The sequence below is a fragment of the Anas platyrhynchos genome, chromosome 1 (genome assembly GCF_047663525.1).
Source record: "Anas platyrhynchos isolate ZD024472 breed Pekin duck chromosome 1, IASCAAS_PekinDuck_T2T, whole genome shotgun sequence".
NCBI classification, from domain to species: Eukaryota; Metazoa; Chordata; class Aves; order Anseriformes; family Anatidae; genus Anas; species Anas platyrhynchos.
This window is the reverse complement of record NC_092587.1, coordinates 71,707,446-71,726,353: the sequence shown is the minus strand read 5'-3', so window position 1 is coordinate 71,726,353 and position 18,908 is coordinate 71,707,446. Positions and strand designations below refer to the sequence as shown.

Here is an 18,908-nt window from a genome sequence, read left to right as displayed (position 1 = left end):
AGGTCTTTGTTCTTGGGCTTTTTTTCAAGAACTGCAAAATAGGAGCCAGTTTTTACACCTCTTTCAGCTGTCCACAGAAAGGAAAAAGCCAAACCTGGACTACAACAGGTCAGAATTGTCATGAGAATTCAGCAAATGCTGAATTCTCTTCAACTCTTGTGTATGTAGTATTGCCTCTGCCTGCAGTTCCTCAGCTGCTGGTGCTGTGGGGTTAACTCTTGTTCTGCACAGTGGGACTTGCACGGTTTGAATCTCGTGCAGTGTGTGAGGCACAAACTGCCTGTGCAGGGCTGCCGTGCTCCTTGAGGGCCTGGATTTTTCATCACTGTGCCTGGCCTGGCTAGCACAGTAAACTGCATCTATGTAAGACAGAAATAACTGTCATTCTGAGTCGATGTCAGTGCTGCATTGTTTTCAGCATGATACCTCTGAGTTCGTTCACATGGCTTGGCTGTGATTTCTAGTATTAATATGGAAACTTTACATGCACCTTAATTTCTTTCTCTTATTTTGTAACACCTGGAGCGGAATGAGGTTTGAGGAGAGGAAGTTTAAATGCATTGACAAAAGGCAGGTTTAGGACAAGGGACACTATTTAAATACAACATTTTCTTATGCTAATGAGAAAAAAGGAGGGGTGGGGAGAGTGAGTGGAGCTTGTAACCTAAGAACAGAAGCCTGAGGAGGACTTGAATCATCACTTCTAGACCCCTGACACCACTAGCAATTGTAGTTGTTTGATCTTGTGTCCAAACATAGGAAACTCCAATCTTGCTTTCTTATTTAAAAAAAAAAAAAAAAAAAAAAAAAAAAAGGCACCCTTTTCTTAATTCTGATGTAAATTTCCTACTGAGTTTGAGTCCAGTGGCCCTTTATACCTACCCTTTCCCCCTCGCCCCTTTTTTTTTTCCCCTCCTACTTTGGGCTTGATTCTCCACATGATTCCTGTTGCTTCTGCAGTGATTGACTAGTTTAAACTGTTCTACCTTGAGAGGTTCACCTATCTGACATGCTTGAATTGGATGTAGTAGAAAACAGACTTTGTAACAGTGACAGAAAAAAGCTAGTGCTTTCCAATAGTGTGGTGTTGATTGCCCTGATGATCAAAACTGATGATTCCCTGATGTTCATGGAATTTCTTTTTAATTGCTGTACTGGTAGCAGAGACAGTGACTTTTAGGGTTAATGCTGATCATTCAGCTCCTTCAAAGACAGAGACTAATCTGAGTTTATCTATCCTTAAATAGTATTCATCTATCCTTAAACGGTTACAAGTAGATCAACGGGATACCTTGTAGGGTTCCTTTTTATAGTTGCTGATGCTACTCTTGGGCATTGTGTATAGCTGTCTTTTTTTTGTTGTTGTTTGTTTGTTTTGTTTTGTGACTGTATGTGTGTAGGTTTCTTTGGTGTTTTTATTTCTTTTTTTTTCTTGCTCCTGCATTTTGGAGGCTTTCTAGCACAGCCTGCCAAGATGTTGCTGATTTATGACACATGCATAGTGGTTTTAAAATGTGGATTGATATCCACTGGAAGCACAAAGGAAATGGGAGTTTGCTGATGTCTTATTTAATTAGAATGGATTCTGGTTACTTTGGTCGAGGCTTAAAATGAATAGCAGTGTCTGTATTTCAGTGGACCTTTAAACACAGTGTTCTGCAAGCACTTTTCTCCCTCCCTCCCTCCCTTCCTTCCTACTTTTCTCTTTGCTATACCCTACCCTACCAGCAAATATGTCTGAAAGATTCATAATGAGGCAGGGCATGAATACATGTGAATCAAAATTTACAGAAATATCTGTAGATTTAACATGGTGACCATTGGGTTACTGTAAAGGTAAAGGTGTGGAAAATATATTTTTTCTATTTATGAAGAAGGTACAAAATTTGTCCCTGTCTCTTTCTTTAGGTAGAAAGGCTGTAGTGTTTCTACTCTGCTCTGACATCCTATGCGGAATCAGAAGCTACATGGGAAGCTCTACCATGAACAGGGCAATCATAATTCTGATGGTCTGACCTTGCAGCATCTGCTTGGTGCCTGTGTTATTAGCTTCACTCCTATATCAAAGAGGAACCAGTCTTTATTTCATAATCTGCCGCTAGGCTTTGGACAGGATCCTGGGGTTATTTCCAGTGATCTGTATAGTGTGGGCCACATGCTTCTTTCTTGTCTTGTGGTTGTGATGGAGAAGCAGGAGAAGAAATAAAATATACTTTACATTTAAGATTACATTATGGTATTACGGGGTATGACCACAGAGAGATTTTATTGTTGTTGTTTGTTTCTTGTTTTTCCCCAACCAGGAGTTCAAGATCAAGATGGGAAGAACAGGGCAAATAAGCCTTTTAATGCAGACAGTTTCCCAAAGATAGAGTAAATTTTTTCTGTCTATGCTATATTTAGTTGTTTTCACTTTTACTGAGGAAGTGCCCTTTCTAAAGAGCACTCTTGGACATCTGCAGAAGACTGTCGTTCTTCGTGCAGAGAAAGTGAAGATGGATGGGGGATGGAAGGGAACTGGAGGACGATCCAGGCAAAAAGAATGTCAGGCATCCGTGTGTCTTTGGATAAACTGTTGCATGTTTGGATCAAAATCCAAGTAGTTAAAATTGGATAAAAGTTCACCATGACATCCTCCAAACCTTATGATTATCACAGCTGTGTCACAAATTCCATACTCTCCAGGTACGTGAACATAATTCTGATGGAAAGGGAGGGTGCTGTCTGTAACTGTGACCTTTGAGATACAAGCCATGAAACTCTTTCATTCTACAGCATCCTTTCCTGTAATGGTTTTGTGCTGGGAGAGAAATGCCTCGTGCCTCTCCATCTCTTAATGATAATTCTTTCTACTGCCAGTGTAGAAAGGAAAAAGTGTCAAGATTTGTGCCAGAGGACATCAGGTTCATTCCCCTTTTTCCATGCTCTGGGCATAGTTGATGTTGTGGGATATGGAAGGGACCATAACAAGAAGATGAGAAGAAGCAAGCAACCTTTAAATATGTATAAAAATGTAATGCCCAAAAACATGTACATGAAAATGGTTGCTGTGTATTAAAGTGGTTATGGAAGTAACTATGCCAAATGTAAGTTTATTTGTTGATCTCTGCTATTACAAAAGGACCATGATCCATGATTACCCAAATATACAATATAAATGGTCCAAGGTAGAAAAAAGTCTGATATCCTTTCTATAGAAAAAGATTATTTAACTCTTCTAAAGAAAATGTAAGAACTTGAGTAGAAATTTTGGTTTAAACAAAATGATGTCTACAGTGTGCCATCAAAAATAACAATCATGGTAACAATAAATAATTTGAGAAATTTGCTCATAATCTTGGTTAGTACTTTAGATTTTAATCATTTCCTTTTATTTCTTAGACCTGTGCAAGGTATCATGTAGCAGTGTGTCATATGGTTAGATGCCACGAATAACGCATAGTGGGTGGCCAGTCTTTTTTGTTATTTTTCTTGTTTTCCTGGCACGGTTTAAGTCCATGTTGAGACTCCCCAGGACTTCAGATTTGCTGATTTTGCTGGAGCAGGCTCTTTGGACTAGGCTCTTTAAAGAGATATGGTTAGATTTAGACTCAACTTTTAGGTTGAACCCCCCCAAAAAAAATAATTTACATCCTGATGCATGTAGGAAGCTTATAAATACAATTCTCACGTGTGCAAACACTTACATAGGTTTTACTTTACATAGGAGAGTAATCTCAAGCATGTGTTTTTGCTATTTCTGGGGTTATAACAGTCTAAAGGCATTTATTATGCCTTTAGACTTCAATAGATATTTTTTTAAATAAATTAATGTACTTTATTTTTTTTTCTAAAAATAAAACAGTGCAATTAAAATAACAGAAGGTAAAGAGGACAGTCCAGTCACTGTATTTAATAAGCTTTTGCTAGTGCTGTATGAATCAGAATCAGTATGAAACTGATTTCATGGTAGGCAGTAGACTGTCCAACTGACTCTTTTCCTGGTAAATGCACGAATACAGTCTTTGGAACCTACCATTCTGAGATCTTGTTAGAACTTAGTTCATGTTAGAGACTAATTTAGTTGTCTAACAATTGCTTCCAGCTCCCTTGTAATTCACTTGTAACTTTTCATTTGCAAAGCATGTTGTTTTTTTTTCCCGTTTGTTTTGAGGCACGTTCTCCTTTGTGGCCAAAAAAAAAACAACAAAAAAAAAACGTTGATCTTTTGCCTAGACCCTTATCTTCCAAAACCAGAATGATTGTCCAGTAACCGAACAGAATGTTCTGTTAATATTAGAGTTGGCATTTCTGAAGGGAAAGAAAAAAAATTGTCTTGTTTTCTTTTCAAGGTGGAGGAGATAGAGTGGGACCAGAAACTTTTTAAACACAAAAAAGTTTTTACCATCTGTGGTATTCCACAGATGGTAAAAATGGGTTACTAGGCTGCATTGCAGCAAGTGCAGTACAATCGAGGCAGAAATATAATCAGTAGCTAGATGTTCATTTTATTTGCAGAAGTAAAATACTAAGCACTATTTTAATAACTTTAAATGACAGAGCCTGCATATGTATTGTACGTTCATTTTGAGTAGTCTAGACAGACTGTTTTCCAAGGAAAATACATTTTCATCACTATTTGTGGTATGATTCATGGTGGTGAAGAGGCAAATAACTCTTTTTATGACTGGAAGTTGCTTTAATTTGCAGCCACAAGGAAACAAAGCAATGACCGAATAATAGTGGTAGAAAGTAACATTTCATAGTAATGGAGGTGTATACCTTATGTTGTGTTGAAGGTTTTATTTCTCCAGTGATAGTGACATCTCAAAACATATTGCAATTGTTTACAAACAATGGAAAGAGGTCTATATTATGTCTTGCAGTCAGATTTGCAAAGCTCACAGGCTTCTTAAAAGGCATGCAGTCTGTCAGCAGATGGTGATTTTTAAATCTTTGTGCATGCAGCCAGGGTAGAGAGGGCACGCCAACTATCTCTTTTGTGCGCAGCTAATGGCTAGCAAAATATTAAGAGATTTGCAAGTTCACTAGCCTTATGTTTGCAGCCTGGCATTTGGTGTTGTATGTCTTCATACATGCTTGGATTGGATTTATTTTATGTTCTTAAGTAATGCCAGTTTAGAGTTGGACAATTCATTACACAGATGGCTTTTTTGATGAGCGAGGAAAGCAAAAGGCTAAGTAATGTATTTATAGCTATCTGTGCTGTCTGCCCCAAATAAAAATAATAGTAAAAAAAAAAAAATCTCAGGACTTTTACAAGTTTCTGTAGGTGAGGTCAGGGTTTTTTGAAGTGTTTGTTGTGCATGTTTACAGGTTTCCTGCTCCCGATCGGAGAACAGGTAGTAGGAATTCAAAACATTTCTAACTACTCACCAGGAAAAAACTTGCTTTCTGTAGGGAGGACCTAAAAAACGTGTATGAATATAAACTTCTAAATAATATCCACTACAGCAAAATATGTTGCATAATAACTTAATATTTGTGTGTAGTAGCCTAATCAGAAAGGCCATGGGGGGAAATTCCATTTAATCTTGTTAATAGAAGAGTTTATTGCTGCCAAGCATTTAACTTCAGTACTGGAACTTTGGTAACTTTTTTGGAAATATTATCACCTAATAATGTGGAGCAGAAGGAAACAGTGTATTACCTTTAAAACATGGTACTTAAATGTCTGAATAACTTCAAGTATTTAAGGTTTCATCTGATTCTGCAAATGAAAATGACGCTTTGAAATTACTTTTGAAGTGTAAGGAGCAATATGCAAGGTCAGGCCTGTGATGTATTTTTCAGACTGTCTGGGTAGTACTGCATTATAATCAAGTGAAAAATGTGTACTATAGTTTGATTCAATTTGTACATGATTGTAAGAGATTGAAAAGAAAAAATGGAGCTATGCTCTTAAAGGCTGTGGTGCATTTAAGCTATCCTTGTGCAGAGCTGTATAACAATTGACTCACCTGTTGCATGGATGGTACTGAGTGATTCTAAAACATCAGTTTACATGTAGACAAACATACCAAAATACATTAGGAAAAATGTTTCCCATTGTACATGTTGCCCTGTTTTATAAAGATTTTTTTTGTAGAACCTAGAAAATCCTCCATAACCAATGCAGGCTGGTTGTGAAAGCAATGTGTAATCTGAGTATTTGCATTTGCTAAAGAACATCCTGCTTTTATAGGAACCATTGAAATCTCAATGGAGGAAAAACTTCTTCAGCTCTGGGGTTAATCTGCTTATCAGAAGTTAAATCTTACTACATGTAATTTTGCAGTGGTTGACCATCAGCTTAAAAATAGTTTTGTTGACCACACAGTGTAACTTTTTTTTTTTTTTTTAATTAAAGTTTAGCTGTGCATGTAGATACAGAATCATTTGTTAAAGAAATTGTTACTATGGAAAGGACACACTGTTGTATAATTGTTTTGAGTTGTATTTCCTAAATAATAGCTAATGCTGGAAAGAGTGTTTGGCAATCATATTTAGCTTCATTAAGATCTGTAAGCTTTCAGGAAAAAAGTGAAATAGTCTTTTTTTCCTCTTTTTCAGAAAATATTATTAAATGCATAGCAACATTGTTTCAACTGGTACACTGTAATAAACTCTGACCTAATTATCAACTTCTTGATTTTTCTTGTTTTTTGTTGAAAGGACAACGATCTATTGGAGAGGAGAAAAGCAGTATATCTATTCTAGAGCTTTCTAAGCACAGTTCGATGATGCGTTGCAGCAGTCAAGTCCACCAGATGCAAAACAAACTAGAGAAGCATGCAAGTTGAATGCTATAAAAAGACTTCCATCATTAGGAATGCAATACTTTGCTTATATTGTAGTGTTGTTTTTTTTTTTTTTTTTTTTTTTTTTAACTCATGCATACCTGTGACTCATGCTATGAATTAACAATTAGTTGCTTTACTGTTTTTTGTGTCCCCTCCCCTGCACCCCCCCCCCCCTTTTTTTAATGTAAATGCCGGTGTATAGATTTTCAGTGCTCAAACCAAAAGTAGTTAGCTGGTGTTGGTACTAGGTTAGTGCATTTTATGTGAAATCATCTTTGGATATAAATGTGACCTATCTGATATTTGTGTGTTCCATGATCACCAAGTGCACCTCTGAGGTGTGTGTGAGTGGTGATAATGTGTTTTTTCACTTTTTCGCTTTTTCTCTTATACGTATCTATGCAAATATTAGTGCAGTGTGATTCAGAGAACTGTGGTGAGCTGCTCTGGTTGTGGTGCTATAATGACCTTGAATGCTCTTCATCCCCTGTTGATAGTTGGCTTTCCACCTGTGACTACTAGACATGGTACAGAAGAATTCACACTTCAGTACACTAACCGTGTGCCATTGAGCTGGCGTCACACTGAGCACTCGGAGAAGAATTAATTTTTATGTAAATATTTTTTGGGGGTGGGCAGGGAAAAGAAGTTTAGGCATTGTAGAAGCAGTACAGCGGTTGTGTTGTTGCTGTGATGGAGCATATGATTTGGTTGGACGGATTCTGAGCTAGGTATTGTTTTCTGTTCTCTTTACTCCTGGAATAGGTCAGTTACATTAGGTGTTTGTAGAATCACACATTTCTCTAAAATTGCTGAGATTCTTCACAGTTAGATTACTTTCATAAGGGAACATTGCAATATTGAGACATCGTTTTCTGCTTAATTGTGAATAGATACAATTGCTGTTGTCTCACAGATTATGCGCTTACTCATACTGATTTGTGTCCTCTAATTGAAAGAAAAATGTTAGCCACTATTGGTCAAAAACAGGCTCTTAAATATTAAACTCTTTCATTTTTCATGGTGCATTGGCAGAATCATGATCTTTACTGGATCCTTCTTACTTGTTCAGGAAATGAGGATCAAAGGAGGACTGTGCTGATTGCTTGCTTTCACAAATACTGTCTTCAATGTGTGATTAATGGAGAATTTGTAGTTAATTTATTATGATATTGCAAATATTTTCTTATTACAGTTGTTACAGTAAGAATGGCAATATTTAAAGGATCTTTATTTTTTTATCTAGTCTGAGGTATTTTTGACAGCTTAGTCTCTAATGAGAAGTGTAATCGATATCTGGAAGAGGTCATGCAAATGTAAGGTAAAGATCAGAGTGTAACCAAATAACCTCATTCCTATTTGAGAGGTCTTTCTCATAGTAGAATAGAGTTCACCAAGAGAAATATACCCTATTCCTAGGGTCTACTGCCTTGTTAGTTTTTTTTCTAGGAGATAAATATTTCCATAAGATGTCTGCTAGAAGAGTAGCTTGCTGTCCTTCAGAAAAACTGAGTCAGCAGTCTCCCAGATGCATGGGAGAAATGGAAGAACAATGATGGGCAGAGGAAAAAAAAAGAACACACAAAAAACAAACAAACAAACCTGAAGATGTGCAGGTAAAGAGAACAGAGATACTAAGAACCAAAGAGAAAAGGAGAAGATAATTCAAAAACCATTATGGAAATGACGTACGTATTTTGTGTGTAAATAAGGTACATGGGAGAATAAAATTTACTATTCTTTAAGCCCATGTGTCATCACTTTAGACTTGCTTTCTTTTTGTTCCCGGGAGGACATATGCCAGGACCTTTGTAGGAAATCTGTCTGCTAGCTGGCGCAGCACCTTTCAAAGATACCTTATTTTATGGTTTCAGAATGTGTTAATATTAGCCACCTCCATCTGTAACAGGCTGCTGCTTATAATATCTGCTGAACTGCATTGCAGTATTTAATTTTAAGTTACTTTGACAAACTTAAAGAAGGATCAGGCTATTGAAAGTTGTCAGTAGTGCCAAAAATGTTTAATTTTGTGGAGTCTGTGAGTTCATGCTTTTGTTTTACCTTAATTTATATCTTTTGACTTGGGAGGAGGGGGGCGTTCTTGGATGTGAACATGTGTAATGAAGTATCTTGTTTCTGGATTTTAAGCCTGTATTTAGAGAAAGCTGAAATAAATTGCAATTTATTTATTTTTGCAATTTGCAAAATGCATTTGCAATAATAGTGGAAATATGTTATATTAAGTAGTGTTAAAATGGAATACAAAGTTGTTTGGTGCACTAGCTTTAATTTCTTTGGGGTGGAAATCTGGAAGTGTTGAGTACATTGTCATATAAGGATTCGTCCAGGTACCCACAACTTAAAGTGGGCAGCAAGGGAATGGACTGGGTACTCCTCTGGCTTTACCTACTGAAACAAAATTTTCAAGCAATTTCTTGGCCAGCTTGTGGAGAGTGTCTGGGGAGCTTTCTTAGTAGCAGGCAGAGCAGCATTTGCAGAGTTTGAGTGTTGACAAGCAGCCTATTTGTGTTAATTTAATAGTAAGAAGAAAGCCACCCCAGATCTGGAAGAGGCAAAATGGCCACTGCCATGTGGCAGCTACTGGTTCAGCATGGGTCTGCTTCAGTTTGCACTATTTGTAACTCTAAGCTTTCATTGATTTTGATCTGTCTTGAACATTCGCGGATTCAATTAGTTTTTGTAATCACTAGTGGCCAATATTTGATATTAATGGAAGTTGAATTGGAAAAAAAAATGTTTTGTTCTGGTTACAATTTCAGAATACTAATATTTTTTTTCTGTGTATGTGTGTTTTTTTGTTTGTTTGTTTGTTTTTTCCAGCTTTTCATTGTAGCCTCCAGTTTCTTGGAAACATTGCGGCAGGAAATGGAGATTCCCAGAATAGCATTTGGAAGTGTGCTTTCCCAGATCTCTTCTTGTAAGCATGGATGTGTTTTTTTGTTTTGTTTTGTTTTTTATACTGTAGTTTCTGTGGTTATATTCAAATCTTTTGTATGCGACAGTTGTGTCTCTACTAGCACCATAAAGCTTTGAAAAATAACCTTAGGGAAAATGGGGTGGTTGAGACCATATCCTGTAGATGTTTTTTTTGTTAGTCAACCACAGGGGTCAGGTCCTTTAAAAACCTGCTTGTTCTGAACTGACAGTAAATTGATTTCATTTAACACAAACTGGAAGAAAATTATGTTTAAAATAGAATCATAGAATATCCTGAGTTGGAAGGGACCCTTAAGGATCATCAAGTCCAACTCTTGACACCGCACAGGTCTACCCAAAAGTTCAGACCATGTGACTAAGCGCACAGTCCAATCTCTTCTTAAATTCAGTCAGGCTCGGTGCAGTGACCACTTCCCTGGGGAGCCTGTTCCAGTATGCAACCACCCTCTCTGTGAAGAACCCCCTCCTGATGTCAAGCCTAAACTTCCCCTGCCTCAGCTTAACCCCGTTCCCGCGGGTCCTGTCACTGGTGTTAATGGAGAAAAGGTCTCCTGGCTCTCGACACCCCCTTACGAGGAAGTTGTAGACTGCGATGAGGTCTCCCCTCAGCGTCCTCCAGGCTGAACAGGCCCAGTGCCCTCAGCCGTTCTTCATACGTCTTCCCCTCCAGGCCTTTCACCATCTTCGTAGCCCTCCTCTGGACACTCTCCAACAGTTTCATGTCCTTTTTATACTGTGGTGCCCAGAACTGCACACAGTACTCGAGGTGAGGCCGCACCAGCGCAGAGTAGAGCGGGACAATCACCTCCCTTGACCTACTAGCGATTCCGTGCTTGATGCACCCCAGGACACGGTTGGCCCTCCTGGCTGCCAGGGCACACTGCTGGCTCATATTCAACTTGCTGTCTACCACGACCCCCAGATCCCTCTCTTCTAGGCTGCTCTCCAGCGTCTCATCGCCCAGTCTGTACGTGCAGCCAGGGTTTCCCCGTCCCAGGTGCAGGACCCGGCACTTGCTCTTATTGAACTTCATGCGGTTGGTGATCGCCCAGCTCTCCAACCTATCCAGATCCCTCTGCAAGGCCTTTCCACCCTCATTCGAGTCCACAACTCCTCCAAGTTTGGTGTCGTCAGCAAACTTGCTCAAAATACCTTCTATTCCTACATCCAGATCGTTTATAAAAATATTGAAAAGTACCGGCCCTAAAATGGAGCCTTGAGGGACCCCACTGGTGACCGCCCGCCAGCCTGACGCAGCCCCGTTTACCATAACCCTTTGGGCCCTGCCCGTTAGCCAATTGCTCACCCATCGTATGATGTTTGTATTTAGCTGTATGGTGGACATTTTGTCCAGTAGGATCCTATGGGAAACCATGTCAAAAGCCTTGCTGAAGTCCAAAAAAATCACATCAGCTGGTTTCCCTTGGTCCACCATACGGGTGATCTTATCATAAAAGGAAATCAGGTTAGTTAGGCAGGACCTACCCTTCACAAACCCATGCTGGCTGGGACCAATGACTGCTTTGTCCCCCAGGTGCGCCTCAATAAGTTCAAGAGCCATCTTCTCCATGATTTTACCAGGCACTGACGTGAGACTGACAGGCCTGTAATTGCTAGGGTCTTCTTTCTGACCCTTCTTGAAAATCGGCACAACATTTGCCAGCTTCCAGTCTATCGGGACCTCTCCAAATTCCCAGGATCGTTGAAAAATAATTGAGAGAGGTTCCGCGATGACGTCTGCCAGCTCTTTCAGCACCCGGGGATGAATCCCATCCGGACCCATGGACTTGTAGGGATCCAGGTGGAGTAGCAAATCCCGCGCACATTCAGGGTCGGTTGGGAGTTTGTCATCCCCACCGTCCCGGTCCTCCAGCTCAGGGCACCCTGGGTCCCGAAGCCCATCATTGGCATTGAAGACAGACGCAAAGAAGGCGTTAAGTGTCTCTGCTTTGCCTATGTCATTGTCTGTGAGGAGACCTTCCCTATCAAGGAGCGGCCCTATGTATTCTTTAGTTCTCCTTTTTCCATTCACATATCTAAAAAAAACCCTTTTTATTTTCTCTCACAGACACAGCCAGCTTCAACTCTAGGTGTGCTTTGGCCACACGAATTTTCTCCCTACAAACACGAACAGCATCCCTGTATTCTTTCCATGACACCCGGCCCTCCTTCCAGTAGCGAAACACTCTCTGTTTCCGCCTAATCTCCATTAGAATGTTCCTGGTCAGCCACGCCAGCCTCCTGCCCCGCCTGCCTGACTTGCGATATTTAGGAATTGCCTGTTCTTGTGCTTCTAGGAGGCATCGCTTAAAGAATGACCAGCACTGGTGGACATCGAGGCCTTCAAGAGCAGTTTCCCAGGGGACCTTGCTGACTAGTTCCCTGAGCAGCCTGAAGTCCGCTTTCCCCATATCTGAGGATGAGGTTTTGGTGGCACTTTTCCTTCTGTCACCGTAAATTTTGAACTCAACCACTTCATGGTCGCTATGACCGAGGCGGCCACCAATCACCACATCTTCCACCAGACCCTCTCTGTTTTCTAGCAACAGGTCTAGGAGGGCACCTTTCCTAGTTGGCTCCGTTAGCACCTGCACCAAGAAGTTATCATCTAGGTGCTTCATGAACCTCCTGGACTTGTTCGTGTCAGCCGTGTGGCACTCCCACTTAATGTCTGGCAAGTTGAAGTCCCCCATAAGGACAAGGGGAGTTAATCTCGAGGCCTCTCTTAGTTCTGTAAAGAATTTATCGGCGCTATCGTCCTGGCCAGGCGGTCTGTAGTAGACTCCCGCAAAGACATCCCCTTTATTCGTTCGTCCCTTGATCCTTACCCAGAGGCTCTCAACTTTGCCATCACCGACCTGAAGTTCCACACAGTCCAGCCCCTGCTTCACATACATCGCCACCCCACCACCTCGCCTACCCTGCCTGTCCCTCCTGAAGAGCCTGTAACCATCTATCGCAACACCCCAGTCACAGGACTCATCCCACCAGGTTTCACTTATGCCGATGATGTTGTAGTTGCGGGACTGGGCCAGGACTTCTAGCTCATCCATTTTATTCCTCATACTGCATGCATTCATGTAGAAGCACTTCAGGTGCGTCTCCTTACACTCAGCACCTTGTGGATCTGACTGAAGGACCTCACTGGCACACAGCCCCTCTGATTCTAGCGTACCATCCCTTAGGTCTTCACCGGTGTGCCTGGTTTTAGCCCCTTCCCCCTTTGACTCTAGTTTAAAGCCCTATCTATCAGCCCTGCCAACTCTTGACCAAAGATCCTTACCCCTCTCCGAGAGAGGTGCATTCCATCCGGTGCCATCAGGCCCGGTGTAGCATAGACCTTCCCGTGATCAAAGAACCCAAAGTTCTGCCAGTCACACCAGTCTCGAAGCCACGAGTTTATGTGAACAGCACGCCTTTCAGCTTCGTTCCCCCCTATCAGAAGGACAGAGGCAAACACAACCTGCGCCCCTGATCCTCTAAGTAGTCGCCCCAAATCCCTGAAGTCTCTTGATCGCCTTCGGACTTCTCGTTGCTACTTCATCGCTACCAGCCTGAAAGACCAGTAGCGTGTAGTAGTCAGTGGGCCGTACCAGGTGCTTGACTTTCTTGGCAAAGTCTCTCACCCGAGCCCCAGGGAGGCAACAGACTTCTCTGCGGGTTGGGTCCGGTCGGCATATCGGTCCCTCTGTCCCTTTCAGAAGGGAGCCCCCCATAACAATAGCCCTTCTTTCTTTTTTGAAGGATGATGTGGCAATGCGATGTGTAGGTCGCCTTGTCTTAGGTGCCCCCTCCAACTGGGACGGGTTTTTATCTACTTTGTCATTCAGATTGTCTTGTTCTAGTCCTTCATGATGAGCTTCAATCATAAACTTTATTTCATAGTTGTTTTCAATTGGTTATAAGCTGGTCACTTCCAAGAACAAAACTTTTTGTTTATTCTCAATGCTTCTTTGCAGACCTGTCAGTTATTTGTGGATGAAATGGAATCTATGAGAAGTGACTTAATCTTTGTGTCTTCTGATTCCTTTGCTGATATCCAACCTTATGAAAATATCTTTCCAGTGGCTGATGATGTATGTGTCATGAAATATTACATAAACCATTTTATACAGACACGTGACAATTATTATTGGTGTATTTGGCGAAATCTTTTGTAATGGGCTAGTAGCAAAGGCATATTCATTGAATATGGTACTCATTCTGATTCTGTTTTTGGAGCCTACTTGTCAGCACTGGCTGTAGGAAGATCTTACAGTTATAGAAACAGATAATTACAATTTTTACAGTTTCACTCAGTTCTTAAAACTTTAGGTAGCTCAAATCTAACACTAGTTTTGTAAATTGCCTATGAAGTTTGGCCTTCAGAATGGTATTATTTTTTGCAGCTGACTTCTGAAGTTGACTTCTTTCTTCTTGACTTCTCTTAAGCAATGTCAAGCTCATGATTCACTAAAAGACATCAGAGAAGAACAACTCAACAAGCTGAATGTCCCTAGTGCGTTTTTCTAGCATGAGTTTTAACCTACTGTCTTAACATCACTTTCTCTTGAAGGACCTGCCTAACTTACAGCGATGAGAAAATTGTTGCCTATTGTTGTATGGTCTTGTTTACCTGCCTTAATTCAGAGAAAGTGAGAGAACTACTGGATCCTGAGAACTTGACTGTGGCTCTTCATGTCCTGAAAGTCTACAAAGAGCAGTTGGAGTCTGAGTGGTCGTATGTATCTTTAGACTTTTTTTTCCTTCTTAAATAAGGGTTCTCCTAGCATCAGTCTCCATATTAGAATATCTACATTTGTGACTCTCTAAGTAGTAAATGAAGATTTATTTAGAAGCTATTAATTTGGCGATAACTTTCAGAATACTTTTACTGACTTTCTGTTAAAATAAGATTATGATTTGTTGACGATGTAGACAAATTCTAAAATCAGTGTTTTTGAATTGTCTTGTTAATGAAATAGTGTTCCAGAATGCAAGTTAGTTATACCTATATGATGATCTGTGGAGATTTTTGAAAGAAGGCTAAGTCAGAATATAGTGTTACAGACTCTGGCTATTCAAAAGACATGTGTGACTAATGGTTTGTGAGTACTATGGAAAAGGTGTGGGTTTTTTTTGTTTTTTTTTTTAACAAATCTGTTGTCTAGTGCAACATGTAATCATTTCTATATTGAAACAGAAAGACATTTTGTTTGCAAATCTGTTACACTTGATTTTTCTTAATTTAAGAGTATATAATCAGTGGGTTTATTCCAATGTTCTATTGAGCTTTTTATTTTTTATTTTTTTTCTAATGGTCACTTTTGTAAATATTAATGTCAGTTATGCATTTTAGAAATGTTCTGTTTGTCAGCAAGGATGCACATAATAACTCAGTTTAATTTTTATGGGACATTCCAAGTGAGGGGGGAAAAGGATAGTGAAAACAAAACTGTATTTTTGTATCTTTCTTTTGAAGGTCAGCAATTGAGCTGTCCATTTCTCTGATCTTTCTAGTCTGAAGTGCATTCTATTAACTTACGAAGTCAGTGTCTTAACTCTGCACTGCATGTTTGCTGTGGGTGGGAAATGGTCTTTCTTCAGAGAAAGTCTTTCTTCTTCAGTCTCGAGATTAAAAAGGGGCAAACTTTCATGCAAGACCATGATGAAGGGGAAGAGATAAGTAGAGTATTTCTGTCATAACACAGTTAAGAAATGTTTGCCTTTGAATTCCTTTCAGAGTATTGATTTTTCTCATAAAATAAATATACAGAAAAAAAGGAATATCTACCATGCATTAAGAAAATAATATGTTCATTTTTCTTTCATGGTACTTTAATGTTGGCTGGTATAGTTTCAAACCTAATTATCATTTTTTCCCATGTGAAAGAAAGTCATGACTTTGTAGTATATGTTTCTTAGCATTTTATTTCAGTAATGCAGGCACTTCTCAGAGTCAGCACAGGTAAAATGTAAACAAAACAAAGTATATTTCAACAGTTCAGTATCAAATATTTAATAGGTTGCTTTCTGATATGGAAAAGTATGTGTGAGATACAGTCAGGTAAAAATGCATAAAGAGGTTTCTGTCCATTTTCTTATGAAGGTTAAGCTAAGGTCTCTGGCTGGACCGTAGAAAAAATATTTTGTCAGCAGTTCATTGAAAATTTTGGAGCTGTACTTCAGTTCTCACTGCAGTACATACCACTAGGATTGCTTAAACGAATTTACATAGCTGCGGTATTTGCAACAAAGCCAGTATTTTGTTGTAAAGGTTTGGGTCCCTTGTGCCATGGCTACCAGAGTGCACAGCAACCATTTTGAAGTGGCTATTTTGGCATTTTATGGCTGAGCTGAAATACAAACTGTTCTTCTTCCAGGAGGTTATTCTCACTGCCAGATTCATATATGACTGTGTTTAGGATATTCTTACCTGTAAAGTTAAAAATATTACTTAATTCCTGTCTTCTTGTGTCTCAGTTTGAGCATCCGGATTCGTATTACATTGCATAAAAAGTGTATGCATGTTTATTCATCTTGGCTGTGCTTTCTTGCTGTCAAATGCTGCTTTTTAGTATTGGTAATCTTTCTTTGAATACTGTGTGAGTTTTGGTTATAGGCAAACCTATTATTCATGATTTTCTTCTGTTTGTTTTATCATGTACTGAAACTTATGAATTAATTTTTCTCTAAAGTTAGTTTCCAATTAATTTCCACAAATTCCATTAATTGAATTCCAAACTTGTGATGCTCACGTTATTTTTTGAGTTGCTGCTGTGAGTCATTAAGACAAAAAGGGTGTCCAAGACAAACGCTTGTATTTACAACTATTGGCCTAAGTGTAGTTTCTCTCATGGTGTCCTTACTACTTCATTCCAGTAATAAGCGTTGGATTTTCTACTCTTGATGTATAACAGGGGAAGCACATCTTTAAAATCTTTTTTTTTTCAGTGAATTGGCAATTCCTTCTCTGTTTGTGATACCACATTTATGTTTACAAGTCCAGTTTTCCATGTCCAAGCTGGAAAAGTTCTTAGGTGAGATTTCAGGAGGAACCTCTTTCAAAGTGTGATGCCTCTTTCAAAGTGTGATGCCTTTGACTTCTGTTAAGTAGTTCTCCCTCCAGTCTTGAAACAGTTCTGTAGGGAAAGGCTTTGTCAGAGAAAATCTGAGATTATTCTAAGCAGTTTTTCAGAGCTTCCTTTTCTAGAAGCAGCTGTTGGTAGCAGACCTTCTGTAATTCCTGTGCTGTCTGCAATAACACACTTTTCCAGTTAAAGAGCAAAGGAAGCATCTCTGAAGGCAGGACGTAGTTTTCTGTTTTCCCCTGTCACTTTTGTCTACTTCTTGAATCAAGAGCTATTCAGTAGAAAACAAGGAGTTCCTGTTGGTAAAGAAGAAACTTCTGGAGTGTTGCATCTTGGTGGCTGTACTTCCTTAAGGGGGTGCCTTATGAGAGAGAAGGCCTCAGGTTGGCAATTTATGAATCTATTCAGTAGGGGGGAAGCAAGACACCCATTTTCTAAGCATTTCTTGAAACAAAAAAGATGTTTTATGATTGGCATATTGAGATTTTTGATGTGTTTTGAGAAGATGTTTGTAAGTTGACAGCATAACAAATTGCCTCAGAACTTAGATGCAGACTGGATGCAGACTGTGATGCATACCTATGTGTGTCTTTGAGTGATATATACTTTTTATTGTTTTCTGTAGCATGCTTTGAGCTAAGAAACAGCTATATTTAAAACCTAAGTTGGTTCTATAAGGAATGCCCTGGTCAAATTTTGTATTCAGCCTTTGAGTGATCATACCTCTTTATCCATACTAGATGGTCTGAAGGCCCATTTCATTAAGCTTGTGGTTACTTGTAAGCTTCAGAAATGCTTCTATCTCTGAAATCCGTGAAGTTGCAGAATGTAATTCCCACATTTCTTAAATATTTCTTGATTTAAGAACTGCTACCCCTTCCTCTTTCTCTTTTGGAAGCTTGATCTCTGAACAGCTCCAAGTTGTTTTTTTTTTTTGTTTTTTTTTTATCATTGCTGCCTTTGCCATTTTTAAAGTGCCACTCAGCATCTAATATTAAAATAGATTTAATTAACATATATTAGGCAATGTATTTTTAAACTGCTTCTAAACTGCTTCTAGTCAACACAGCTCCTTAACTTGTTTCAGGCTAGCAATCCTGTAATCTTGAATACCAGGCACTCTTCTGAACTTGCTCTTGGGAGTTAGACCAGCAGCAATGATCTGAGGAGGCAGATCATGCATTTTTAACTGAGGTTCTTCAAAACGTAATCTGACTGGATGTATACCACTTTGTTTTGTAGCCTTTGGCTAAAATATTAGAGCAAGAAGAAATTAGAAGTTTTCAGGACTGAAAGCTGTTTAAACTTATCTGTCTTGTCCTGAATGTTTGGATCTCTATTTGGGCTTGTAAAGAGTGCCCGAATGTTTCAAGGCAAATAATGTTAAAGAATATACTTCAAAGTATATATCTTTGCAAAGACACTGGCTCTGCAGAAACAAGTTAGTAAGTATCCTTTCTTTGGTTTGATTTATGACATACACTAATTAAATGATCCTGTCTGTTCGAGTGTTCTTTGCTGTGCAGTTCTTTTCTAGAAAATGCGTGGACCTTTTTAATGTGCATTTGCTATTTGGGCTGTTAGCTTAGGAGCAAATAATTGCTGACATTGGTGGGAAAACTTCCATGCTGCTACAGCTTGGGTGTACGAGTGATTGTTGCTATCCTTAATCCTGAGACATTGTCCTTTAATGCAGGCTCCTTGTTTGAGGGGTTGGTTATGTTCTTTGGCTTCCAGCTTGCTCTGCTCGTGGTCACAGTTGTGGGATTTGCATTCCATCTTGTAAGTGGAGAGCTTTTAAACCTCTAAATTTCTTCTTTTCTTTTTTTTTTCTTTTTTTTTCCCACCTTCATGTGATTCTTTTTTCTTTTAGTGGTAGTTACCTTTTATCTGTTCAGTAACAACAGATCTGTCCATTAAACAACATCTGTCTTTCTGCATTATGTATCTTTTGGCTTTACTTTCTCCACCCTATATTCCAGTCAAATGAATGAGTGTGGTTTTCAAGCCCCTGTGAGATGATAATTTATTTTCTGTGTGTCTTCATCTTTCCAATATACCTGCATAATAGTATTTTCATGCATAGTATTCTTCTCTT

The 18,908-nt window shown here is 39.3% G+C and overlaps 1 protein-coding gene across 8 annotated transcripts in view; it reads left to right on the top strand.

The window, feature by feature from the left end:
- The window catches only part of ATXN10 (ataxin 10), a 106,981-nt gene that overhangs the window by 19,653 nt on the left and 68,420 nt on the right, over positions 1–18,908 (top strand). For 7 of the 8 annotated variants that reach the window (XR_003495814.3, XM_072041181.1, XM_072041173.1 and 4 more), the window contains exons 4-5: positions 9,624–9,720; positions 14,296–14,460. Coding sequence is in view for 7 of the 8 variants with exons in the window: in XM_072041181.1 (XP_071897282.1) it covers positions 9,624–9,720; positions 14,296–14,460 (262 nt within the window). In the remaining variant the exon portion in view is untranslated. The remainder of the gene's footprint in view (positions 1–9,623; positions 9,721–14,295; positions 14,461–18,908) is intronic. The other variant, XM_072041203.1, reaches the window with a different exon arrangement.